Consider the following 26,113-nt stretch of genomic DNA (forward strand, 5'->3'; position numbering starts at 1 on the left):
GGGCAGGGCCCGGCCTCGCCGCACCGTCTCCTGAGGGAGTCGTGGAGCTGCCTTCCAACCGAGGAGCCCCCGCTGTGCCGCCCCCGAGGGGCTCGGCGCAGCTCCGGCTGCAGAAATAACGCCCCGCAGCCGCGCCGGCCTCGTTTTTCTTTTTTTTTTCTTTCTGTGGGCTCAGGGGTTGCAGTAATCAAGCGACGCCCGAGATAACCGGCGGTGCAAGCAGACTGGATTGCTGTCTGTGACACGGAGATAAAGGCTCTCCCCTAGCACCGTGGAGGTGTTGGTCGCTGTCCCGAGCCCCCTGCACCACAACAGACACTAAAAAGTGCCCCTCTCAAAGTCGTTTTCTGTATTTTAGGCTTGTACCCAAAACCGCTTAGCTTTATGCAGCCTTTGGGTTTTACTACCTCCTCCCCTCTCAGCATGCTGGTGCCTCATCACTCCTCGTCCGTGCCCGTGGGGACCTAGGCAGTGCTTCCCCTCAGCTCCAGCGAGCACCCTCCACGAAAATAAGCGTTTGGAACGAAGAAAACTTATTGTTAATGCAAAACCTCCCGCAACACCCCCACGCCTTTAACCTTCCCCGCTACCAACAGCCTGGCGGAGCCTTCACCGCCGCCTCCTGCGCGGCGTGCAGGGATTAAAACAGCAGCCTCGAGCGCCTGGATCCCGGGCACGGACCGGTTCCAGCTTTGGGGACGTTTGGTGGCTGCATTTTTGCTCTAAACTCCCCCGCAGCCGTGCCGTGCCGTGCCGTGCCGGGAGGCGGTTTCCACCCGGACGCCTTTGTGCCGCGGGACGGCGCCATGGCGGCTGCCGCGGCCTGAGGGGAGCCGGGCGCCCGCCATGTTCTGCCGGGCGTTCCGGGTGCGCTCCAACACCGCCATCAAGGGCTCCGACCGGTGAGTGCCGGGCCGCGGCCGCGCTCCGCTGAGGGGAGCGGCTCCACCCGCCTCGGCCGAGCCGGGCTCGGCCCCGGGGCGGCGGTGGGAACAGCGCTGAGGCGAGCGGCGCGTCCCCGGGCGCAGCGGGGAAGGAGCCGGGGCCTGAGGCGCGGCTGCCGTCGCCTCGGGGCTGTGGGCGCCGTGAGCTCCCCCCCAGGACGCAGACTGCTTTGTGCATGAAGGCACAGCCGTAACTGGGCTCGCCTAGCTGATCTGTCTTTATCTTGGCTTGCGTCGCGGTGCTGGGCTGACTTGTTGGTATCTGAGATTCACCCCACGCTTCTGTGCAACACCCCACAAACCCCATTTTGTGCCTCTTAAACATCTCTTGGAACTGCCCAAAGAGCGTGTGGGGAGAGGGACCCGTCTGCAGCCCCTGCAGTACTGTGCTGGAGGGTGGTGCTGGCAGGCCCCATAGCGCAGGTGGGTGCTCGGGCATTCGGAGCCATCCCAAAATCACAGAGCGCCACAGCAGCTGTAAACAGGTGTTAAGGAAGAATAGGAACAGGGAAAACGTATTTGGCCTTTTCTCCCTGTGTTCTCCCAGCATGCAGCTATTTTATGTGTAAACCCAGACACAGATGCCCCAGATTGTCTTCAGGGAAAACGTGGGAATCCTGTGAATAGCCACCAAAGTAGCAACTGTTTATGTTGGAGTTATTTTACGAGAGGGTCTAGACAGGTTTGTAACATGTTTGTGATTTTATCATTACAGGAGAAAGCTACGAGCTGATGTTGCAGCAGCTTTTCCAAATCTTAGTGGCGAACAATTAACTGAGTTTATTCCAAACAAGGAGGAGCTTAATGTCGTCAAAATATACACTCACAAAGGGGAGGCTGTCACGGTTTATACGAACAACAGGAACCCAATACTGTTTGAAGTTGAGAAAGCTCTGTATCCAACAGGTATGGGTAGTGGACTGGAATAATCCTCCCTCTTTACTTACTGGACACCAACTTTTCCCCAAAAGATTTGCTTGTGTCTAAGTACTTACCTGTCTCCCATCCCTATAGTATCTGCACGCTTCGTAATCTTTAATGTGCTTATTCTACCACATTCTGCGTGAAATCCAGCAGCATTTCTGGATTCTTTCTGCAAAAGGAAAATTGAGGTGCTGAGAGGATAGAAACTAGAAAACAAATGTTTTAAGTCATAGGATAGCATCGTAGCACCTTTTCCTCTTTTGTCCACTGCAAGGTGTTATTCCAACAAGCAGGATGATGTCCACTTTCAGACAGCCATGGAATTAGGCAACAAACTGCTGTGATATTCTCTGGTTTTATTTTTCCCATACACAGTAATTCTTCCCTGTCCGAGTAGCAGTTTAGCTCAAAGTGGCCTCCTTGATTTAAGGAAAATAATTCAAACATTCATCTATATCCTTAAAATAATTCACGTAAAGGAACTGCTGCTTAATTTAAGCTTTTCTCCATCGCATCTATTAATTATATTAGGATCATTCTGACTTTAGATGTCTTGATTATCTGAATAACAGGCGAGTGGTTAATAGTGGTTAGTACGGTACAGCATAATCTTAAAGATGGCAAGAAGCAACAACTAGAGAAGTTTTTTACTGATGCATCTTTAAATTCTGTTTTGGGACAGTGTATGCTTTGTGGGTCTACCCAGATCTTCTCCCTGCTTTTTCGACATGGCCTCCCGTGCTACAGAAGCTAGCAGGAGGAGCAGGTAAGAGGACTAGAACTTTGTCACATCGTATTGCAAAAAGGAATTGCCTTTGGGGCTTTTTGGTGTTACTTTCCCAGTGACAAAAATGTACCTGCAACTATGAAAAATGAAAAAGTATAATGAATATTTACTCAGAAAGTACTTCATCTTGGTCTCCCTAAAAGGAAAATAAATTAGCAGTAGATAAGTTTGTGAATGAGAAAGTAGGTTAAGCTGTTTAAACGCTGTAATCTGTTCCATGTGAGAGTCTCAGGTTTGGAAATTCCTTCTCAGGGTGTAAAGTTGATCAGTGACTTTGAACTGGGACACTGAACTGCCTGTGTAACTGGTCTGGTTTTTATAGCGCTCCTTGGGCAGCTGACTTCATCTGCTGCCATCCTGCTTCCTGTCAATTCAGAGGTGAGCTCGTGTGGATAAGTTAGTTGACAGTGATTAGGCCTGTAGGTTCCAATATCAGGTAAATTGTGGATTGTGAAGGTGAGGTTGTATTTGAATTCCTGGATTATTGGCTCTGTCCGCTACTTATGGATCAAGACTGGCAAGAAAGGACTCATATTTTCTGGAACCTGCTTTGGATGCAGTTCAGAATCATGAGAGTCAGTCCTTTAGAACATGAAATAGCAGAACTGCTCAGCCAGGAAAAGATTGAATTCCAGCCGTTGCAGCCTTAATCTGTAAGTGGAAGTGTACAGTGTAGAAAGAGATGTCTTTTCCATTACGCAGTATCTAGAGTAAAAGTACTCAAATCCCTCTGTTCAGTTTGCTCTTGGGGAAATAAAGTGCATGAATGTGTAGCTGTGATAGACATCTAAGCAAGCCTTGTTGCTGACTTGTGGCCTAGTTTCTGGAGAAAAAAAAAAAAGTTAATGGGGGAAGAACATTGATGAAAGAGGGATGCAGATGATTCATTTCCCATGGCAACCAGGCTACCTCTGGGTACGATCCAAAGATGAGATAACTGGCCACTGAGACAATGGCCAGTGAAAGCAGAGAACAGAGACAGAGCCATGCCGCATAAATAGGAGGAGGGGTACGAGACTATCCAGCACTACAGATGTGGAGAGAGGGAGAGAGCAGACTTTAGGGAACAGTCAAGAAGCAAGGCAGTGCTGTTCACGATACCTGTTCCCTGAATTCAAAGATCTCACTGCCTGCCCTGGTTATTTACATGGTACATACATGCTACTTACCTTGTCATGCTAAGGTTCTTATAATGATTTCTGTCCTCAGAGATGTGGAGCCTTGGTTGCAATTGCAGAGTTCATTCTAGATTTTCTGGAGGTAGTTGTGACAGTGAATGGGAGGAAAAATATTGGTGGCCTCTTCAGCATACGTATTAAAACTAAGATGCTGAGGAAAAAGTGAGATGGCTTCAAACCAAACCATGGAACGCAGGTCAGTCCATGAGACTGCGAGGTCTAGATTATTCTAGCTACAGGGAAGGAGAGCAGATGATCTTAACGTAATTCGGTGGTAACATGGTGCTGCTATATATGTTGCATGGAAAACTTGAACTCATGTGCCAGTCTGTTCATCCCAGGCACGGAAAGTGGAAAGAAGCACACGACAAAGCCCACTTGTTTCTGTCCAGATCAGCAAGGAGATGGTTCAGGCTGCTTCCTCATGCTGAGGAGAGTTCGCAGCTGAGTGCTAAGCTATTACCAGATCAGGAGGGTCGGGTAAATTGGGAAATTGTAGGCAATTCTCTGTTCTAGGAGAGAGTTGGTGGGATAACCTGCCCTTGGGACAGGGAAGAATAAAAAGGTGGTTCCACACACGTCTTTATTCCTGTCTCTTTCCATATCATTAATAAAGAGCAGTGCTGTCTGGCCTGGGAGCTCATACCTTTCTGTTAAAAGCAGTGCCCCTTTGGGGCCTGACGGGCAAGGGGCTGAGCATTTTTAGCTCTTCTTCTTTTTTGGGATGTGCACGCCATCATAAATAGGATCCTTTAATCCACAGGGTGGTAGCAGGAAATACTACCTTACTAGGAAAAAACAGAGAATCATGTTTTCTCTGGCATGGGCCCAGCTGTTAACAGGCTTGTGTTTTTGCTGAGTAATGGGGAGGGGGTGGGCGGGGAGTGGGGGAGTGGAGGAGGTCGTGGCTGAATCTTTCATTGAGAAATGGATGCTTTTTTTCAGATCTGATGCTGCCAGGAGTAATAGTGCCACCTTCTGGCTTTCCGCAAGTAGAGCGGGGCATGCTCTGTGCTGTCACCCTCTTGGGAAACAGGTACGGAGGACTCCTTACTCATACCTTGTCTTAGAAACTAACGCTGAAAAGAAAGCTGTTTTTTTACATGGAGACTCTGGGGCTTTTGAGGAAATAAAAGCAGAATTATTCTCGTGCATTTGATGCACGGTGGACCTAAGGCATGTAAAATTGGGCAGAAGAAAATACCCAGTTAAGTTTCTGGGTTGGGATATGTTTGAGCTTGGGTGAAAAGCTATGTAAAGTGGTTCGTTTGGACCTCTTGGGGCCTAACTGGTGGATTTGTTTTGAAACAGTAATTTTTAACAAAATACTATATTCTACACAGTTGTCTTTTTGTCTGGAAACTCGGAGAGAGGGAACAGTGCTAATTCTATCATTTCTTTTTCCCGTTAGCCTCTGTTAGTAGTACTTGTGCTTCTTGAACTTTCTAAAGGGAAGGATGTGTCACTGCCCAACTTTCACTTCAGTATCACGACTGCACATATCCTTGGGATTCTTTGGAAGACCTTACATACCAGAAAGATCGGACAAAACCCCAAAATGCCTAGATGCTTAAAAAAAACCAAACAGTCTGTAAAGCGCAAGGACATTGTAAAAGAAACCCAGTATATCACAACGGCACGGTTCTTTGTTGTTCAGGTAGCACAGTGTATTTGTGCTGCCCTGCTGCAATGTTCCTGTCTTTTCCCAGAGCTCCAGTAGCTGTCACAGTTGCCACAATGTCCACTGCGGAGATGCTGGCTGCTGGAATGAAAGGGAAAGGCTTCGCTGTGTTGCATACTTACATGGATCATCTCTGGTGAGTATATGGCCAGGCATTTGGTAAAATGTTTAACAATTCTTAAATGCTTACTGAAAATCAAAATCTGTGTCCCAGTTCTCTTAATCTGTCAGTTCAACGTACGTATTGAGTTATTTGGGTACAGTTTAGATAAGACCCCTGTTAAGGCTTTAGCTGTGCTACATGTTTTGGATGACCACGCTTTTCTGACAGAGGCAGTTGTCTGTCATGAGGTCTATCTACGTGCAGATTGGAAATGTATATATTGCAAGTTATTCACTTGATTCTGTTACTTCAAGTGAGTGCAATTATTATTAGAAATGAAACTAGATCATCCCCATTACTCTAATTTTAGAATATCTTCCTGTTCTATAAAACTTTGAATCATTTTTGCATTAAAAAGGTCAACCATGCCAATCTCAACCGAATAAATGAGTTGCTCTGCATTTGGATTCAACTAATTGCTTACTTTTAAATAAAGATTCATGGGGGAACACAGAGCTTTTGCAGGAAGGTGAATTAAAAATAAATCGTATAATTTGAGATCCATGCAACTCACCATGTTTTTTAATCAGGGGAACTTCTTAAAATATTATTATTGCCCTTTGGGTTTCAAAGCATTAAACAGAAAGCCATGTTATGCTTTTTCTTCCTTTTATAGGGAATATGGTGACAAATCTTATCCTCCTACCTTAGCTCCCTTGGTGACAGATCCTGCTGAAAAGGAGAGTGCTAATGGTGAGGAAGAGATGGAGGAGAAAGAGCCTGTCAGCAGCTTCCCCACTGAACCACTACAGCATGGGGGCATCGGTGATTTGAGCCTGAAGGAGCAAGACAGTTGTGCCATACTGATGGGAAAGGAGGAACACAATGAGAATAAAGCTGCAGAAACAGCTGAAGATGACAATACAGAGGTTCAGCAGGAAGCAGAGGACAGCAGGACACCCCAAGGTACTTTTGTGTACAAGTGGAACCAAACCATGCACCTTTTGTTTGCTGACGCTGGTACCCATGATCTAGGCTACTCCACACTCTAGAGAGCTCTCTGTGAGAACAGGGGTAGAGACTGTTCTGTGTGACCTGAAAAAGAGTCTGAAAGAACTGAATATTATGTTCAGAAAGAGAGACTGCTCACTGCACACTTGTTCTTTTCTTCCTTGCAGAGCAAATGGATGCATTGTTTAGCCAGTGCTTTTTTCATGCTTTAAAATGCAAAGTAAAGAAGTCAGATCTCCCTCTGCTCACCAGCACGTTTCTACGCAGCCATATGTTCCCATGCTGGTACGTGGTAAGAAGAACGTCTTTGGATTTGCAAGAACGTGTGGGTTATTTAGGATGAAATTTTTGACTCAAAAGTAAAATTCAGTCCTTACCTAAGGTTATCCAAGGTTATGCTTGCTTCTTACATCAAATACTTTGATGTAATGATTGTCCAGACCAGGACGTGCGCTTGATAGCTAACATGAGTTGACTGACAGTTGTTCCAAGATTTCTTAGTCGCTTAAATGGCTGTTTGCTTCCCTCCGGGAACATCAGTACTAGTTTAACTCATTGTGTTCTATCTATTAGCTTGTTTGAAGTAATTCTTTCTGTGTGATTAATGTTTTTGCTGTTAAGAGACTTTTAGCATAAATAGCAAGACTGATGAAGAAATCATGACATATATCTAAAGAACTTTAAAAAAAATCAATTTATAGCCCCACTGGACAACAATTGGATATAAAGAAATCAAGCTATAAGAAGGTGAGATTTTTCTGCATTTTTTCTTGTTAATTGAAATAAGAAGTGGAAGGAAAGAAAAATGTTGAGTTTAAAATTGTTGAAGCGTTAATAAAACAGACAGACAAAAAGCCTAGTAACTGTTCCTAAAAGCCAAGTTTTTTCCTCACATCTCTGCTCCTGCAGGATCAAGCGAGGAAAGTCATTGCCCAGCAAACATGAGCATTGATCTGCTTTAAATGTATCTAATGCTCTCTGGTACTTTGTGCTATGATAGCTATTAAAGGGTTCTACTCTTGTTTCACAGTGCAATTCCTTGCAAGAAGAGATTGTTCCTTTTCAAAAGTTATCAGTGAACAAAGATGAAGAGAAAGGAGATGATACTATGCCTCTTGTTTAGATGACAAAAACAAAATGTATTGCCAAAGATGTCACAGTAATCCATGTGATATGTACTGTTATTTGGCTAAGAAGGTCACAGTGCAAACAGGTGGCAGACCTACAAAAGGAACAGTTGCTTACTCTGTTTTAGAACACGATAGAGGCACTCACTGCTTCTTAGCAATTGCTGTGTTTGTAGAAGAAAAGGGGTGCAGTGTTTCTTTGTTTTTTTTGTTTGTTTGTTTGGTTTTTTTTTTACCTTCCAAGAAGATTTTCTGATTTAGAAAGTAATTCTGGGGCAGTCAGAAACACAAACAGGAATTTAAAATGCTTAACTCCACATTTCTGATTGTTTCTTCCTTCAGTTTTCTAAATTCCTACAATGTATGCAGCACCAGAAGATCTTACAAGTGAAGGAGCTGAGCAAAGGTGTGGAAAGCATCGTGGAGGTGGACTGGAAGCATCCAGAGTATGTAGAACATTGTAGTCTTTAAGAGGCGGTAGGCTTTGAAAGGAGGGAGTGGAATCAGCTCTTGCCAGCTGTTACCTATACCCTGCTTGCATTCCTGTGACGGCCTTCATTTCCTAATCTTAGTATACTATGGAGAGGTTTTATATCCTGCTTCCACACACCAGTTCTTACATTTTCTATGCTTGTAAAGTTCTGCAAAGTTACATTCTTCCCTTTTTACTCGGTGGCTTTGAGTCTAATGACAGTATCATGACTTCAGCCTTCCCTTTCTTACTTGTTGTTCATTCATCCAGAGAACTTTAAATAAGAAGGGACTACTAGATAACCCAAGAGTTGTATATCGCTCTTCACCCTTGTACTAGGTACTTAAATATTCCAGAGAAGCATGTTTGAAAATGTTAAGGAGGAGTCAATTCACTGCAATTTGTTGCACCATTATAATGACAAATTTCTGGCTTCTAGTCTGGGTACTATTAAAGATGTTATCGTTCCAAGCCTCTTAGCAGTCACTAAACAGCACATTCATTTGACAGTGAGTCTTGACAGTTTGTGGGGGTTTCTTTGTTGTTGTGGGAAGGGAACAAAGTTTTATATCGATGAGGCAGTTTATTTAGCATTAACTTTAATGGTATAATTATTTTATACCTTTCCCAATTAAGCAGGTCTCCCCTCTATCCCATGAGTGTGCTAGGACAACTCTTTGTTCAGCTTCGAAGTGAACTTATATCTAAAAAATAACTCCAATGACAAGATTAAACTACTGTTGAATAAGTGGCCCTGAAATTACAGCCTTAAAGTGTCATACAGGATGAAATCAACCACTTTGCAAAATTGGCAGGCAAAGTTATAATCTTGAAAAAAAAAAAGCTTTGTTTTCCATTACACATTGATTTGCACAAATACTCTTATCCTTTTGGTTGCTTATTACCCAGTTCCTCCGTCAGTGTTCCCATTATCTAAGGCTTAATAGTTACCTCATATCAAGAGCATCCTACTCGTTCCTTTTGCGTATCAGTGCATTAGCATGCTCTCAGAATTTCCCAGTGGGCCGTAGGTCTTCTGTTATATAACATCTCCTTGGCAACTAATGGGATGGAGAATATTTTGGTAGATACAAACATATATTCTCTTCTGCATTTGGAAGGAGGCAGAATTACTGTGCCTTTTTGCATTAAGTTTTCTCTCATACTGGGGCTTAGGAGACAGGCATAGTTAAACTCAGTTTGTCAAGTTCTCTTACCTGCAAGCACGGAATCTGAAGTTCTGGACAATGAACTTAGAGTCTAGCTCCTGAACCTATACGTTTCTTACTCCTCTCTTCCAGAGTCTTTTATCAATAACCTTTAAAGAATCATTTGCTAGAGTATATTGCATCAATAACCACTAAAGAATCATGTGCTAAATTTTAGTTTCTTGAGGAAACAGAAGTTAAAAATTTTAAGTCCCTTTCACTCCTACCAAATTTTTTTTTTTTTTTTTTTTTACTTTCCAGCATTAAAGCATTTACAGTACCTGAAGGATTTTCTTCAGCCTCTGCTGCCCAAGACTGCAAGAGCGAAGACAAAGAACAAGTGTACCATGCTCCTGAAATCATACCACTTTATGGGGTCTCAACAAAAATGGTCCCACTCTTTCAGGAATCTGGACACAAGTAAGCACTCAAAAAGTACAACAGAATCATTGTTAGGTGAAGACAGAGGCTAAAAACCTGTGCTGCTACCATTTTGTTAGCTATCATGGGGAGTGGGCTGTGATGCTGTCAGGAGAGATGATGGGAATCAAAATATAATCTTTCTTCCTTTTGTGAGGCAATGAAAAGAGATTGTGACAAGTGCGTTCAGCAAATACATCACTTCTCTTACAGCTAAGGAGGTGATAATTTAAGTGTCGAAATTGCTACATTTTACTTACTTGGATTGTCCTAATTTGCCATTGGATAAGGCGTGTTCTGTCCACCCACAGTATAGCTTACTGAAAAGAGGACACCCAGATGATATAAAGAAATCATTTGCCTCCTTGTACCCTAATCTTGCCTGTTTTGATGCACTTCAGATATTTTTAGGGGCACCACTAGGGTCATCTTCCTAAACGAGGCTCCCAGCACCAAGGGTTTTAGAGTCTCCATAATTACTGCTGTGAGCCTTTTATCTGGCATACAGGAGCTGAGGTGTAACAAGAAAATCACTGCCTAGCGGAAAACAGTTCAGTATTGAGATTTTGCTACCAAATGTAGTCAGGGTAATTGCTGTTTTCTGTCAACGCAGTAGTTCTACTCAACACATAACTACTTGAAGTAATAGTTTTCTTTCCATTTAGAAAAGGCAGCATCCTCTCAAGCAGTGAGGTGAGAAACATTATCATTAACTATGTGAAGACTAACGAGTTGGTTGATGAAGCAAACAAAAAGTAAGTATAGGTGAAAGTTGTCCTACCATGCTTCCACAGGAGAGGCTGAAGGTAGAGCAAAAAGAGAGCTTGTTTGCACCTAATGCTTGTTTTTTTCTTTTGTAGCTTTGTAAAGGTGAATGCCATCCTGTGTGACTGCCTGTTAGATAAATCAGAACAAGATGAAATCTCAAACCTTAAATGGGATGACCTCCTGAGCAGGTGACTGATTTCCCAATGCACTGTTTCAGTATTACACAGATTTATTGTGTGCAACTCAAAGCCAGACGTTATTGGAGCTACGTAAAGTTGCAACTGCCTCCTGGTAGTACAGGAAAACATCCAGAGACCTTCACTTGAAGAGTGTCTCATTCTCCACCATTTAACAAGCACTTGGCATATACTAATGTTGTTTTTTTGTTTTTATTTACATGCTAACCATTTATCAGGGAAAGTCTTCTAAACAAACACTGCTTAGTTCTGCATGTAATCTGTATGTACATATCTAGGAAGCCATCGCTTGCATCAGATAACTGAACGTCCCCTTTTTAGGCAACAGCAGTCATCTTGCTCTTTTATGTTCAAGGCCTTTCTTGGCTGTGCAGTTCTAGACTGGGCGAGGTAACTGAGATGCAGAGAAAGTCGTCAAGGATCATGGTTTTCCTTTCAGCATAGTTTGACCAGAAGCAGCAGCACAACTTTTGCACTTATAATAAGCCCACCATTTAGATCCAGGAGGCTCAGCTATCTGACAGAAGACCATTGTTTCCATGCACTGAAAAACTTTGCCCGAATGTCCCCAATGTCTTACTTGACTTGATCGTCTTTATCACGCAATCCCTCTGAGCATCTCCAGCAGCTTCCTTTATTTCTGAAGCCATGTTTGCTGATGGAACACTAGCAGAACTTATGGTGAATTTTAACTTTATTTTAAGGTGCTTCACCGATCTGTGAGCAACACAGCTGAAAACTAGTTTAAAGATAAAAATTAAAGGCTTTACTCTGCAACAGTTCATGACATTTTACCAGTAATGAGCTAAGCTAGAATCTTTGTGAATCAGTAGTCAAGCTTTCTTTTTAATTAGTCCCTTTCTTTATATAGTGTCTAGGATGCAAGTCTTGCATGAGATCATCATGCAGTATCTTCTTAAGATACAAATTCTTCTCACACAGAATTTTGGCTTTCATGTAGTCTCAAAAACCTGTGAGAGGCTGCAATGGAAAAAGCAGTTATTCTTGGTGTACTGTATAGACTAATTGAATGTTTAAACTTTGTTCAGGTGCCTTGAACGCCTGCAGCCCTTACACCAGGTGACATTTTTTGGACAAGAACCTATTGTGAGGAAAGGAAAGATTGAGCCCATTGACATAACCATAGCACAGAGATCATCAAACAAGAAGGTAAAAATTAAAATAAGGAGATGAGTTTTCAGCAGAAGCCTGAATTCTGAGAGCAGCTTTGGCAGCTCATTTTTCTGGGATGAGTGGGACGTGATTTGATAATACCCACAGCACTGATGTTTGAAATAATTACTCAAATCTGCAGGTGACAATTATCAAGAACCTTGAGCTGTATGGTCTGGACCCACAGTCAGTAGCCAACATTCTGCAACAAAAAGTACAGGCCAGTGCCACCATCACCCCCGTGCCTGGAACAAAAGACAGAGTTCAGGTCCAGATCCAAGGCAACCAAATCCACCATCTGGCCAAGATGCTGCTAGGTAAGTCTGTCTTGCAACTGGACTGGTTATAGCAAGATACAGATTTTAATTCATGAGCTCTGAGTATTTACCTGAAGTAAGTGAATTCTTCATTATGTTGCAGAAGAATACCAGCTACCTCGGAAATATATCCAAGGCCTTGAGAAGGCTCCAAAGCTTGGCCGGAAAAAGTAGGAGATACTGTAAGAATTATTCAGCTGTCATTATTTATAGAAGACTTCTGCCAACAGATCAAGGGTATGTACAGGCCCTATTCATTTAAAAAGGAGTCCTGGATTTTTACAAGGTCTAGGACTCGCCCAAATAATAATATTCATTATATCTGTTCATTTTTCATAAAAATAATAAAAAATAAATTAAAAAATACACGAGTTATCCTTTCCCATATATTTTCTAGAAGCTTGTAGGGGTGCACCATTTTTCTGGTTAGTCCAACATTCTTGCTTTGCATCTTTTAACAAAAAGCACAGTAATAGAACCTCAGTCAAAATCTTAGCAAAGTATGTTCCAACACAGCACCTTGGAATGTTCCAGGACAGTGTGCCACAGGCTGTCTATATTAGATGTAAAAGCTATTTGTTTTTAGATTTTATCCTTTAAAACACTTCCAGGTATTAACACCAGGCATTTCAGCATGGAGAATGAACTCTATTTGCTGGATTTTTATGGTTTATATTATTTTCACATGTAAATGCATTTTTCTGTATGACATTAACAGTAGTTTATCACAGGTAATAGTTCTCTCAAGGCCATCTAACGTACTAAGGCAATTGATAGAACACTTTGTTTTCACAGGAATAGATGTTCCATACTGCTTTAGCTGAAGCTTAGACTTGAAACACTTTACAGTAGGATTAAGACATTTAAATTTACTTCTAGGAAGGAGTCTTGTATTTTCCCTTTAGACCCAGTAAAGGAAGTACCATAGGAAGGCGCCAGAAAAATAAGTTAGAGATTACTTTTTTTTTAATTACCGACAGTTTTATTGTCATTGTCTTTTACACCATCTGCATATGAATAAGTAGTTTCAGAACCTTCAAAAAAGCTGGAAGTGGGACATTTTTTAAAAATGCCATAGAATTACTAGGGAGTAATAAAAATAAATTACAGCATTGCAAAAAATGCATTTCACTTTGCCATAGAAGCTTTACTATTCCATTCTATACACATTATTTTACATGTTTTACAATAGACATGAAAAATAAATTCACATGAACTAGGCAACACAATATACTAACCAAAGGCACTGCCAACAGTATTTTGCGCTTTAAGGAAGGGGCCCGATATGCCTGTCCTAGACACAGCTCAACTGACTGTTGAGACTTTGAGTTTCAGTACCTACCATTTCAAATGCCCCGTATCTTTAAAAAACAAAGGAAACAGCCCTCCCCTTTGCAGGAGGTTTTCAGCAGCATTCACGGTAATTGCATAAGAAGCCATGCCTTCTACAAAATTTCAAAGACATGCTGGGTTCCAGGAATGGAAAGGGAGATAGTCACCAAAACTCTAATAGAAAACAACTGCAACAAGAAAGAAAAAAAAAAAAAGAAAAAGGTCTTTGCAACTTTTAGCCAGAAAGATAAGGGATTTAAAAACAAGCATCTGGATCTTGCTTCTCAGAACCAATGGCAGTTTCTGCAGTGTTCTTGCTCTTGACTGAACAGAAGTATTTATACAGTGCTTTTAAGACTCAACGCACTAGATAAATGTTATTTAAATACTTCACAAGTACATAGCAAAGTAGTAAGTAGTCTTATAAACGGGCAGACAGCCCTAGAGCTGGAAAAGTGCTGCTCTATTTGGGCTGCTGCCATATTGTTAAAGGTCATCTGGGTAGAGAATACAGTACAGCTGGGAGGCCCTTCCTGCACTGCATGCCAGAGGCTGGAGCCCTGTTTGCAAACCCTTTTACACTACTGACTAAGATATAAGCTGGAACTAAGCTTGCACAAAGTGGCATTTATACAAACTGAGAGGCTTTATGTGATGCAGTGATGCTCTCTTACCATTTATAAACAAAAATATGCAAGTATAAACCTGGAAAAAAGAAAGCCAAACAGTCACCTTGCAGAAAGAAACACAACCGTTCCTCTTCTCCCTATGAACAAAAGCAGCCTCATCACAACAGTACTTCAGGTAACTGGGGGGAGCACTGACAAGGCGTCTTGACAAAAGCCCCTTCCAAATCTTCCTTAGCCCAAATGTAAAGTTTTCACACTTAAGGAAAAAAAAGGCACTGAGGTAAATTTTAGACTCTTCCAAGTTTTCTCCATCACAACTGTTACCTAATAACCTGTTCCCTCCCTTCCCACTTCATGCAGGTGGGATTGCAACAGGGAGCTCAAAGGGACACTTGGTTCATCAAGTCAGTATGAAACATTTCACATGCTCCAGCTCGTTTTAATGGTCTCTTCTCTTTTTACACTTTGTTGCTGTGTCCTGTCTAAACAGAGGGAAGACTGAACCTGGCTGTGTGCAATGTGCTCAGTGCAAAGCACTGAAAGTAAACATGGGGAAAATCATCTCTCGGATTGGCATCCCTGTACCTTGTACTTCAGGATCTCTGGTTAGAGTTACAGCAGTGGCTGACACTCCAGCTCCAGCTAAAGGATTTTATGAGGGACAAGAAGTGCACAAGCATTGGAGACACTGGGAGCACTGAGCAAGGGGGAGAGACTTCCTCCCAGCTCCAAGTACAGAGCAAAACTTGGTAACCTTCCTGTACGTGCAGAAAGAGCACCGATTGTGAGCGGGGAGTTGGGGAAGATGAGCACACAGTGACCCAGGGAGGGAGAGCATGGCATGTTACAGACTGGAGAGGTGGGAGCAGCACAAAGAGGGTTTAGCAAGAGGAAGCACGGTACAAGAGGGTGGTGGGAGGAAAGCAGCTGAGGTTAATAGTTCCCTTACTCTTCCTGGTGCTAAGGATTTCTTGCACAGGCAGCCTGTGCTTGTGGTACCACCTCCACACACTGGCCTCGGTTGGAGCTCCTCTCCCGTGGTGTCAGACCTGTTCATAGCTCAGAAGGGTTTTGATTTGTGAAAGTTCCTGAGCTTCCCTGGACTAGTCTGTTGGATATGTATTGCTAAATGTTCTATACAGAACTGACATCCCATGCCCCCATCTTCACACTTTTCAAACACTTTTTTAAAACATAGGTCCCGATTCCTACAGAGTAGGAAACCAGTAAAATACAGGCTAACTTAACTAAGCATCAGGGATATTTACTTGAATTCAAGTCTGTTTGCAAAATGAAATTAATTAGAATCGAAATGGATGACTTTTCCTGGAATTAATATCACTAAGTTTCAGTAATACTTACTAAAAGACTGTTGGGGTGTTGCAGCTGCCATGGTGTCACGACTTCACATTTCACTGGCTGGCTGAGCCCTGAACAAGTCTGTCTGGCAGGAGTTAGAGCTGCAACACCCACGTGATTTGGTGCAACAACCTCCTCCGCTTTATCTGCTGCTTCCTGCGCTCTACTTAAGAAATGAGAACTCAGCCACATGGGCACACACAACGCAGCTGCAGCACCTCAGAACAAGAACAAGCAAGTTGCTGGGAGGAGCATGAACAGCAAGTTTTACCCTGCTTAGAACAATTAGCCAGTAGATGTTCCTGTTGGGTTTAACATTCAGCATTTTCCATGAAGCTTCTTCATCTGATGGTACAACTGAAAAGCGAACCAGCAGCTGTGCTTGGTTTGTTGATGGCCACAGCTCTGAAACAGGCTTCCCGTTCTTTGACTGGCTCTGGTCCTGTGATAAGAGGTTTCAGAAGAAGAAAATACAGTATGTTCGTTTTATGAGTGCTGTGTGCCAGTCCTTAATGGAAGGATGAATGGGGAAAGTGACCACTAGAAGGTGTCCTGAGAAGTGTCTTTTCATTTTAAAAATAACATCTAGCTTAGTCTGATTCCCAGTGCCTCCTGAGAAGTTAGCCAGGCTTGCCTCCAGCTTCTTTCAAGGTCTGTTGCAGTCTTTGTTTAAACTTCTCGTACTTCCTTTGCACTTGCTGGATTTTGTCCTTCTCTTCTTTGTCCAGTATCATTAAGAAGTTCTGTAGCTCTGGGATAGAGAACGCGTCCCACTGCAGAATCAGCAAAACCAGACAGAAAGTGAGCACACGTGATTTACCTTATTACTTTTGTAGCTTTTCCTGCAACAAAGCTCTCAGCTGATAACTGAGATCCCATAATAAACACTGCTTTGTGGCTCCTCAGCAGCCAGCATTGCTGCAGCGCCTTCACCAGCTGCAGACCAGCCCTGCAGGCAGGGGGGTCCCACAGGATGCTGCGGCCACTGATGTCTGTGCTCATCCTGGCAGGGAGCATTACTGCAGCCTAAAGCCAAATGTATTACCCGAGTGGCCCGGGCTTCTATTTAAATTAGTGGATTACTAATCACAGCATTTAGCTAATCTAATTATTGAGGGTTAACTCTGGGACAGAACTGTGTGGTTCTGTAAATAGAGCATGGTTTGGCCATCAGAAGTGGCCTCAGGATTTTCACAGCTCTAGGTTGTTTTTTAAGATCAAAATTTAGGAGCAATAAATGACCCAAAGATATATATATCTATTTTAAAGCAAGTCCATTCAGCTGATAACTTAACTTTGGAGAGCAGCTGGTATCAAACTCAGCATTTTAGGTGGTAAAACCAACAGCGTTAGAGGGAGAGAAGCAACCACGTGCCACCGCTTCAGCCTGCACTGACTGCTGTAAATGTCTGGGGTCTGTCCCACTGCCCACTGTTAAACGCTCACGTAAAAACCAAGGAAAAGAGTCACAGACGTACCTCAACTTCCCCTGTTTCGTTTTCCTTCAGCACAAAGCTGAGCACGTCCGTGTCAGGGCCAGCCAGCAGCCGGAGGTACAAGGGGTACTCGGTGAGAGGGAGCTTCTGGAAGAGAACTGCAACGGGAGCAGACATCCACCATGAGCCTTCGGGTGCCAGGGCAGGGGAGAGCTCAGCAGGTTAATTTGGACTAGAGAAGTGGTTCATACTGCTCAGGACCACAGCAGAAGCAGCTGAGCATCCATCAGAGATCTATGACAATCTGTTAGGTCTTACACGACTTCAGCCCGTTTCTGACAATTAGTAATTCCCCGTTAACTTCAGCAGCATCACCTCTCAAGGAGGTCAGGCCATTTATCCATCTGAAACGCAGACACTGCCTGCCTGCCACACCACTGAGCCCTGGAGGGATGCTTTGATCAGGTTTCTGTATCACAGCATAGCAAGCAAAACTGATCAGCCTTCGGAAAGCTGGCAGTTCCGAGGGTGCAAACTCACCTTGCCCATCCTTCCGCATCTCCTTGAAAAGTGCAAACTTCTGGGGATTATCCACCACCATGAATTTCTTCAGGAGCCCCTGGATCACCTCGCTCACCGTGGTGGTGCTGCTGATGTGGAGCTGCTTGATGGCGTCCAGCGGCAGGTAGAAGGACGTCCTCTTGTCCGTCATGTCCGCCAGATTCACCTCCTTGAGGGCATCGTAAATGGACTGCGGCCGGATCCCTGCCGGCACCGTCACGGGGCGGCGTAGCTTCAAGTGCACTTTGATGAAGCCGGTGTACGTCCCGTCGTCATTCTGAAGCAAAGGACACGGCCGTGAAGGGACCTGACTGACCGACGGCCGTGAGGTACCTGACGGGCAGCCATGAGGTACCACGGGGCCTTGCAGGCCAGGCCGAGCTCACCTCCTCCTTCCCCACCACCACACTGAGGAGCTTTCTGCTCTACTGAGCTTCAGCCCGCAGGGCGGCTGCTGGGCTTTCTGCTGCTCAGCACTCCGATGGGTTTGAGGGTTTTTTTAGCAATCGTGTAAAAAGTAAGTAGTAATTTAGGGTTAGTCACCACCGACTTCCTCCTGTTCCTTCCACTCCACGGTGACTCATCTCCTCCCATGTTTGAGCTATCTTCTCGTATTTAAAATCAACGCTGCTACAAGTTAGTAATGGAAACCTTTATATGCCACTTGCAGTTGCACTTCAAGGAGGATTTGAAACCTCTGGGAAGGGCTCTACCTCCTCATGTTCGATGGGATCTCTCAAGTTCCCTCCCTCCCTGCCTATCTGCTGTCACTTTGCGGTGCTGGGCAGTACAAAACTGAGTGATCCATGCCAGGAGCCGGGAGCCTGTGCTCCCACCAAAGGGGCTGCCGGCATGCATCGAGTCCCGGAACTGCACTTGTACCAAGCTTCAAGTACCTCAAGAATAAGCATTTGGGTCCCAAATTACTCCTGTAAATTACGAGGGGTAAAAAATCACCAGGCGAGACATTCCAGCAGAGCTTACTGTGCAGCTTTCACAAAGAAAACTGTTCTGAGATTTACTATTTTAAATGAACTTTTATTTTCAGATGTTAGCAAGCACCAGGAAGTTATGTAGCTGCCGTTCTTAGAAATTCTAGAATTTATTTTGTGCTTTATGAAGCTTTCCCCCCCAACACTGTAAGATCATCTGAAGCTTGTGCCTTGGTGGTACTCCAGTCTGTAAACCAGACCGCCTCCTTTCCTCCTCGCTACATCTCATCCAGGCTTTACTTACAGGTGGTGATAAACAAGCTCGCAATCAAAGCTTCAAAATACAATGCAACCACTGTGGTTCTTAGATCTCTGCTTAAAGAAGCATGGCGGCGGCAGACGAGAAAAGAATCTGTTTCTAGGAAGGCTGTGTGCTTCTAAATTCACTTTGCGACAGCTGCTGAACTGCAGCCCTGCAGCCGGAGTTTTACCATGACTCATCCCCGCCCTCCTCAATTCGCAGCAAGTCAATGGCAGCACATGTTGGCCAGAGATTACTGGGTGAATTTCCCCAGCTGAGACAGGACAGGACAGTCAAAAAAAAAAAAAAAAAAAAAAAAGCAACCCAAGCAGCACAAAGCAGGAGAAAACACAGGTCAGGTGAGGAAGACACGAACAGCTCTACAGCCACGAGCCCTCTGGCCTTGGAGACTGCCAGAGCCCCAAGAAATCAGCACTGGTCTTTCTGCATGCAGCCCAAACAGAGAGCAATACGTACCAGCTTCATCAACAAGCAGTTTGTGACTTTTGCATTGTATTTTTCAATTTTCTTCTTGATCTCCTCGACGGTTGGAGGCTCGGGTTTTTCTTCTACTGTTTTCGTTACATTCTGAAAGGAGAGGAGACGGGCTTTAGTTGGTTGGTATACGGGATAACGCCGCATCTGTTCGGCTCCTCTCTTGCTTGGGAAATGCACGAACAAAGATGCCACACAGTTCCTGAGCTCATGCGAGCACAGGTGGAGATGGTCCCTATGGCCAAGAGGGTGAATGTGATACAGGGATGCAAACGTCCCTGCCCCAAACCACTCCTCTACAGGAGCACCCACCAGCTGTGTCTGTCTGTCTAACAGTAGCCATTTCTACAGACCTGCAGAGGCTTTGCTGGTGGAGAGCCTCGCTACTAATTTCTCTTATAGTGCCAAAGCATGAAAGACTGGTCTTGTAAGGGTCAGGCAGTGATTGTAGCAGAAGCACAGAGCTCCTGGTGAGCCCAGACCCAGCACACAGCTCCTGCAGAGCTGCAGCAGCACAAAACATCACATCCCTGCTCCCTGAAGGGCCCAGCCCTGACCAGGAGTTACTGACTGGTAAAAGCTGGATCTGACTGATAGACACTGTCCCAGGCAGCTCTGTGCTCCCCCACACTGAGCTGCAGAAAGATGAATAAATGTTTTGGAAGTAATAACCGTGGTTCCCCATCTCCTGGGGGGAAGCCTTACTGCTGCTGCTATACAGAGGGGGAAATGGAGGCACGGGGCAGTAACGACATCCCAGTACAAAGCAGGGCGCAGCAGGGTGAAGAATTCAGCTTCTAAAAGCAGCTTTCATAAAAAGCCACCCGCACCTGCCGAGCATTTCTTTGCTTCTTGCGATGCAGCTGAAAATCACATCCTATTTATAGCATTCCCCCGCGCTGCCGACCCGAGCCGGGCAGCCCCGTAGCAGCCTGCAGTGTTCCAGGAACGAGCTTTCAGCAGGCTCACCCAGGCAGAACCTGAAGTTAAATCTCTGCTGGATTACTCCTCCAAGCGATGTGCTGCTATTGTCCAAAGCTTTGGAAATTACAGCTCAAAGCAAAAATAAATAAATAAATAAAAAAAATAAAATTCACATCAGCAGCAAGCCAGCAGCATGACTAATAAATTGCCCACCCCGAACACAATCACCACGGCCCAGCCCGTGTCAGAAGCCGTTCCGCGTCTGCCCGCGTGTGGGCTCGCCTACAGGATGACGGCTGCTGCTCACCAAGGGTTTGTTGGGGGAGTTTCCTTTAGGAAGCAAAGTGACAGATTTGGCGCGTTGGTGGGGTTAGCCTGCAGGTTGTGCGTGGAAATGTCACCAAGAGTAACAGAAGCACACAGCCCTGCCGTGGAGAGGCAGCTCTCAGCCCCCGAGATGCAGCCCAGCGCTTGGAGCGTTTAAGCAGAAGGGTCGCGGATGGGTTTGGAGAAGCTGCCACGAGAGAGCCTGGTTCTGACAGCCCCGTGGGTGCCCAGGGCCCCCAGGCTCTGCCGCAGAGCTGGGGGGCTCCTGAGGCGCTGGGAGCACGGCTGCAGGTGGCTTCCCGCAGCGACAGCGTTTGTAGCAGCCTCCAGCGAGAGCCTGAGCGGTGCTCCCACCTTCCATATGCCGAAGCACCGCAGCACCAGCTGTAAAGGCCCACGAGCCCCCTGAAAATGAAATGTCAGGACAAAATCCCACACGCGGAGCTGGGTGAGACGGTGCCTGTGCGTGCCTGGCTCTGCTGAGGGAGCACAAGAGCTGATGACTGTCCCGAAATCCCACCAGGAGGCCGGCAAGGAGGCGGCCGCACATCCAGGCAGGACCTTTGCCTGCTCCCACCCCAAGCTGCGGAGTCTTCTGAGGCTCCAGGGCCATATCCAGCTGCTGGTGCTGTGCCTGCACCACAAACCAGGGGCAAGAAGGGGACGGAAACCCAGGGCACGAGGCTGAAGCGACGGAGCTGCAGTAACATCCTCGGCACACAGGGTTTCTGCGGTCACCTACCTGCATCCCACCCCCAGGTACTGTGATTACAAGCCCAAAGCAGCAACACAAAGATGGAAGCCAGGACTCGCATGACCCTGGAGTGAACTCAGGTCCACAAGTGGGCTAAGAAAAATCTATTAGGCAAAATGAAACTCGTGGAGCTAAACGAAGCCAGGAATTCCCCAGCCGTGCAGGGAAGCCCAGAGGTGCCCGCGGGTCTCCCTGGGGGAAATAACCTGCTGCAAGGGCAGGACTGAGTGGTCACAGAGCTCCTGCCTCAGGATCTGCACCAGGTTGGGTGTCCCCGCTGCTCGAGGTCCCTGCAAGCACAGCCCTTAGCATCCCAGGTCCGCACCGGCTGCGAACAAGCCCGCGTGTGTCCTGGAACACGCTCAGGGCCCGTATTTCACACCGCAAAGCTCTGCTGCCTCTCCATAAAACACCGCCTTCCCCAGAGACAGGCTATGAATACATCTCAGCCCATGCAGCCTGGAACCGCGAGCAGCAATCCCATATTTTGTGTGGGCTTCCTCAGAAGTTAACGTTAACGGAGAGCAGAAAGCGTGAAGGGACATGCTAGCGAGGCTGGAAAGGCTCAAAACGAGGACTGTAACCTCCAAGGGGAAAAAAAAGAGGGGGGAAAAAAAGCAATTTGGGAGCAGAGCCCCGCTCCTCCTGGCAGCCCCACTTCCCGGGATTTGGGGCTTTTCCTCCCAGACGCAGACACGGAGGGAGGCAGCGACCACAGGGCTGCAGCCTGCCACACAAGCACACTGCACGTAAGCCAGCATCTCCCCGGGCTAGCTGTGGTATTTCTTTCAGGAGGAGAATCGAGCCCAGGACAAATGAAATTTCTGGTCGCAATCTGGCAAGATGGCTCCAGCCTCGGGACTTGGAGAGCCCCGAAGTCATTCAAGCAATTCTCCAAGGCAGATTTCACAATTTCTGCTTGAGGTTGGCAAACAAGAAACCTCAAAACACAGATCTCACAGGTCTGTGGCAGTAACCCAGTGCAAGAACACTAACGTTGTCGTATGCTCTCCTTCTTGTTCACTGCCTAGAAGAGACAAAAGCAGAGCTTTGCTGCAGTAGTTAAGAATCGCACATCAATACCCATTCATCATAAAGGCAATTTCAACTCCCCAATTTATCAAAAGACTCAGGCTTCACTGCAATCTATTGACTGTAAATAAATAGTTGCACACAGGTGTTTTGCTGACATGGGAGTCTATTAAAAAAGAGTAAAGGGTAGAGACTATCCAAAGTGGCATTAGGGAAAAAAATAAAATAACAAAAAAGCTTCCTTTCCAATTAACAGGAGATGTGCGCTCGGAAGCCCTGAGCATGCAGCGAGCCAGCCCCGTGCCAGGAGAGCCCAGGACAGGATCCTTCCATCTGCAAACAGCCTTGAAGCTGCTCCGGCACAGCTGCGGCCACGCTGCATGCAGAGCACGTGCGTGCTGCACTTCACCCGTGGCACGAACATAACCCGGTGCAGACCAGCATCCCTCCGGACGTGCACAGCAAAAGCAAGCGGATCGGCGGAGTCTGCCTCTGTCACTGCAATCTGCTCCTCTCCATTAGGGCCAGTCCCTCCCCTGACGTGATGTTTCCAGTGGAGGAAATTAAGACGTGCCAGCAATTACGAGCTCTCGAGTAAGGCGCACGTGGATGCCAGCGGTTCCATGGAGGGCACAGCCAGGACCACGGCTGCTCCCCTGGGCTCACAGCAGGCTCAAGGTGGGCACCAACTGCTTTGTGCTCCAGGGAAAGGCATCTTTGTGCCCTGCACCCATTGAGAAGCCGATGAGGAGCCAACCTCCTGCAGCGCTTCAGAGAGAGGCATGAGAACACCCAAGCCCCAGTTAATTTCTCTTCATTTGCTTGTGTTTGAGACAAACCACATCACTCGCAGACCAGGGAGCAGGAAGCCTGGCTCAGGACCACGGTGACGGTGGCTCCGTTCGAGCATCACGTCACATCCACCCTGCAGGTCTCACCAACAACCCCAAAGCCAGACCTGCAGCACGTCCTCCGGCTTCCCTCCCATACAAAACCAGAGCCCAGGAAAGCACACTCAGACAGTAACACTGCCCGTAAGTCGCACACCGCATCTACGGGTTTTGACCAATGCAGGCGTATGTCACAGTGTTCCCAGACCTCGGGGCCAGCCACACGCGAGAGCTCCGAGAGCAGCGCCCTCTGCTCTGGGGGCTGCAGCCAAGCCCAGAGCGCAGCCTCCAGTGCCCAGCTGCCTCCCTGCCCAGCCCGACCTGCCCTGGACAGGCTGGCCCCGAAGGGAGGATCACCTCCAGCAAAGCAGATTCCAGTGCTCAGCTGTCACAACTCCAAGGCTTTACAGGATTAGCGTGCCACGGGGTGGTCTTTCTCCTTCCACGCACAATTGTAATTGAAAAAGAAAAAGGTTCTAATGGCTACGTTACGTTCTCTTAGGGTCACTCACGTTCTAAGTCATCGCACAGCTGGTACAGAATTAAATTTGCTCTTGGTAAGCTCCCAGTGCCAGGGGGTTTAACCATTCCCACCGCAGCACGGCTCCAGTTGCGCAGAGCCACCGGCCCCGTGCAGCGCTGCCCTGCTGGGCCACAGCTCAGAGATGTCCCTGAGGAAGGGCACGGGACTCCCGAGCCCCTCGTCCCCTCACACCTCAGCTGTAGAAACCAACCCAGAAGCTACCACTTCCACTGTATTAGCATTTAAGCGGGCTTGAAAAGCAGCTAGGCCGATTCTTTTGCAACTGCTGTGATTTTAGAAGGAAGGCTGCAGCGCGTTATGAAAGTCAGCTGGAGGAACGCTGCAACAAAACAGCACGGTGCTGGAAAAAAAGAAGTCTTCGTGCTTCACCCCACCGACAGCACAGGAGCGACCCTACAACAGCCCTGCCAGCTCGCCCTGCTCCTGCGCACCCGAGGCAAAGGCTGCAGCAGTCCCCGGGGAGGGCGCTAATGGCTGTGAGCTGCCTGGGCTCCAGCCCGGCAAGGTGGGAGCGAGGCTTTGCCCTGGGCCCCTTGGGCTCCCCTGGGGGACACGGTGCCCACGCGGTGGGACTGACACGGCGTGGAAGGAGTGCTGCTCCTTCCACCGAGCAGTTCATGAATCTACCCAGACCTCTGGTTTTGCAGAGTTTCTGCTGCAGAATATGCAATTCTGGCTGGAGGGAGAAAAACAGAAGCTAGTAACCATCAACCGTTGCCACATTTCCTGTTGTACCGGGACAGGATGAAACAAGCTGAGAACAAAACAACCGCTCCGTAACAACCCCGGTGGGTGCTGCTGAGCCCGCGGCGTCCAGGACAGAGCCACGCTGGCCACCCGGGGATGAAGTGGCACAAAATGCCTCGCACCCAGCTGTGGTGCACCAAGATGCAGGCACCCAGGGGATGCACAGGACCGAGCCCAGGGCACCCGCAGCAGTGCAGAGATGAGCCCACATCCTCCTCCTGCCATCACAGCCTGCTGCAAACACGCTCCCCCTCTATAACTAGCATTATTCCTCAATTGTAAGAAATAATAGCTATTATAAGACAGGGCTGGAGCCTCAGCTGGGGCTGACGCCCAGCAGGAGACGGGCTGCCCAGGCCAGGAGCCCTGGGAAGGGCGAGTCGGCCACACCAGGCTCCCCTCCACAATCCTGCGCTTGTCTAATGAGCTGTGAGCTCGTGACAGACTGCTGCCAGGAGGGAAAAACCCTCGGGCCATTGTGAGTGTGGTGACGTGCTCTCAGAAGAGGGATTCTAAGCCAAGAAAGGCGACTACGAAGCCTTGGTGACCTTGAGTTACCGGTTTGCAAAGATGCCGGGAGAGAGATGCTCCACTTCCAGCTGAAGAGCATCACTCCTACCGCCACCCCTCGCTGCCACAAAGCAGCCTCGTGGGCACTGTCCCTGCCCTCTCGCTCCCCATTAATTTCTCCTCACCAGCTAATCAGTTAATGAATTGAAGAGCAGAAGTGTGGAGATGGATTTGGCCTGCGTTCTTGGCAACATCCACCCTAACTGGAGGCAGGAGAGGCCAAGTCTTCCCTCTGTGTGCTCGGGCACGGCTCCATCCCCATTTAAATCAGTGCTGCAACAATTTGTGCTCCCCAAAACACAGCCCGAGCTCTCAGCGGGGAGCTGCAATACCTCTGCCCCTCCACACCCTGGTCACTGCAGCCCCCAGTGCCTCCCCCTGCACCCTGCAGCAGACACAGACCGCAGGTTTCACTGCCTGTGCCAAGTTCAAGCAACGCTGCTGTTTCCTGTGGGGCTCAAAGGAAGAGGCAGAAGATGCAGGAGCAGCGCATCTCTAGAGAAGAGGAAAAGGCTCACTGCTGTGTTTCAGAGGTTAGAAGCGAGCGATGGGCTCGGTGTGTTGATTGCCATTGAGATTTCGTTAAGAAACCGCTGTTCTGCCACCTCTCTGCTTGCCAGCAAGTGCCTGGCTCAGTGGTGTTGGGGCACCCCTGGCATCCCCAGAGACCAGCCCGAGGAGACCCCAGCCCACATCAGGGCAGATCCAAGGGACTCGCTGGGTCTCAGCAGACCTCCGGGAACCGACCGCAGCCTTGTGGGGGCCAGACCAGCCCTTCCTTCCCGGACAGGAGAGAATCCACAGCCAGGGCACGCTCAGATCTGAACACTTTTAGTTAAACGGGATGCTCCTGCCACCATCAGCTCATGTCCGCCTGGTGCAAGCATCCCACACAGGAGGGACAAGAGGGGTGGGCTGCCCAGAGCCACCAAGGATGGGAAGAAGCACTGCTCATCCCACGGCCCCGCTC

At 47.1% G+C, this 26,113-nt stretch overlaps 2 protein-coding genes across 5 annotated transcripts in view; one reads left to right on the forward strand and one right to left on the reverse strand.

Moving 5' to 3' along the window:
- Positions 1-6: 6 nt before the first annotated feature.
- Positions 7-13,863, forward strand: EIF2D (eukaryotic translation initiation factor 2D). The gene is made up of 15 exons (XM_080569043.1): positions 7-902; positions 1,660-1,850; positions 2,551-2,634; positions 4,779-4,869; positions 5,543-5,650; positions 6,294-6,583; positions 6,796-6,913; positions 7,330-7,375; positions 8,098-8,201; positions 9,697-9,855; positions 10,521-10,610; positions 10,716-10,811; positions 11,870-11,990; positions 12,136-12,310; positions 12,414-13,863. The coding sequence occupies exons 1-15, from the start codon at positions 847-849 to the stop codon at positions 12,482-12,484; spliced, it is 1,800 nt and encodes a 599-aa protein (XP_080425169.1). The 5' UTR covers positions 7-846; the 3' UTR covers positions 12,485-13,863.
- The window catches only part of RASSF5 (Ras association domain family member 5), a 29,730-nt gene continuing 16,886 nt past the window's right edge, over positions 13,270-26,113 (reverse strand). For all 4 annotated transcript variants that reach the window (XM_080569050.1, XM_080569051.1, XM_080569052.1 and 1 more), the window contains 4 exons: positions 19,338-19,448; positions 17,607-17,904; positions 17,109-17,224; positions 13,270-16,403 (listed from right to left, as the gene is read on the reverse strand). In XM_080569050.1, coding sequence (XP_080425176.1) covers positions 16,251-16,403; positions 17,109-17,224; positions 17,607-17,904; positions 19,338-19,448 — 678 coding nt within the window. In that variant the 3' untranslated portion in view covers positions 13,270-16,250. The remainder of the gene's footprint in view (positions 16,404-17,108; positions 17,225-17,606; positions 17,905-19,337; positions 19,449-26,113) is intronic.

The sequence above is a fragment of the Anser brachyrhynchus genome, assembly GCF_964034855.1.
Source record: "Anser brachyrhynchus genome assembly, chromosome: 27".
Classification (NCBI taxonomy): domain Eukaryota; kingdom Metazoa; phylum Chordata; class Aves; order Anseriformes; family Anatidae; genus Anser; species Anser brachyrhynchus.

Coding starts and splice junctions, on each gene's coding strand:
- EIF2D (XM_080569043.1), top strand. CDS start 847: ATGTTCTGCCGGGCGTTCCGGGTGCGCTCCAACACCGCCATCAAGGGC. Junction 1,851..2,550: donor GAAAGCTCTGTATCCAACAG/GTATGGGTAGTG, acceptor GTTTTGGGACAG/TGTATGCTTTGTGGGTCTAC. Junction 5,651..6,293: donor ACTTACATGGATCATCTCTG/GTGAGTATATGG, acceptor TTCCTTTTATAG/GGAATATGGTGACAAATCTT.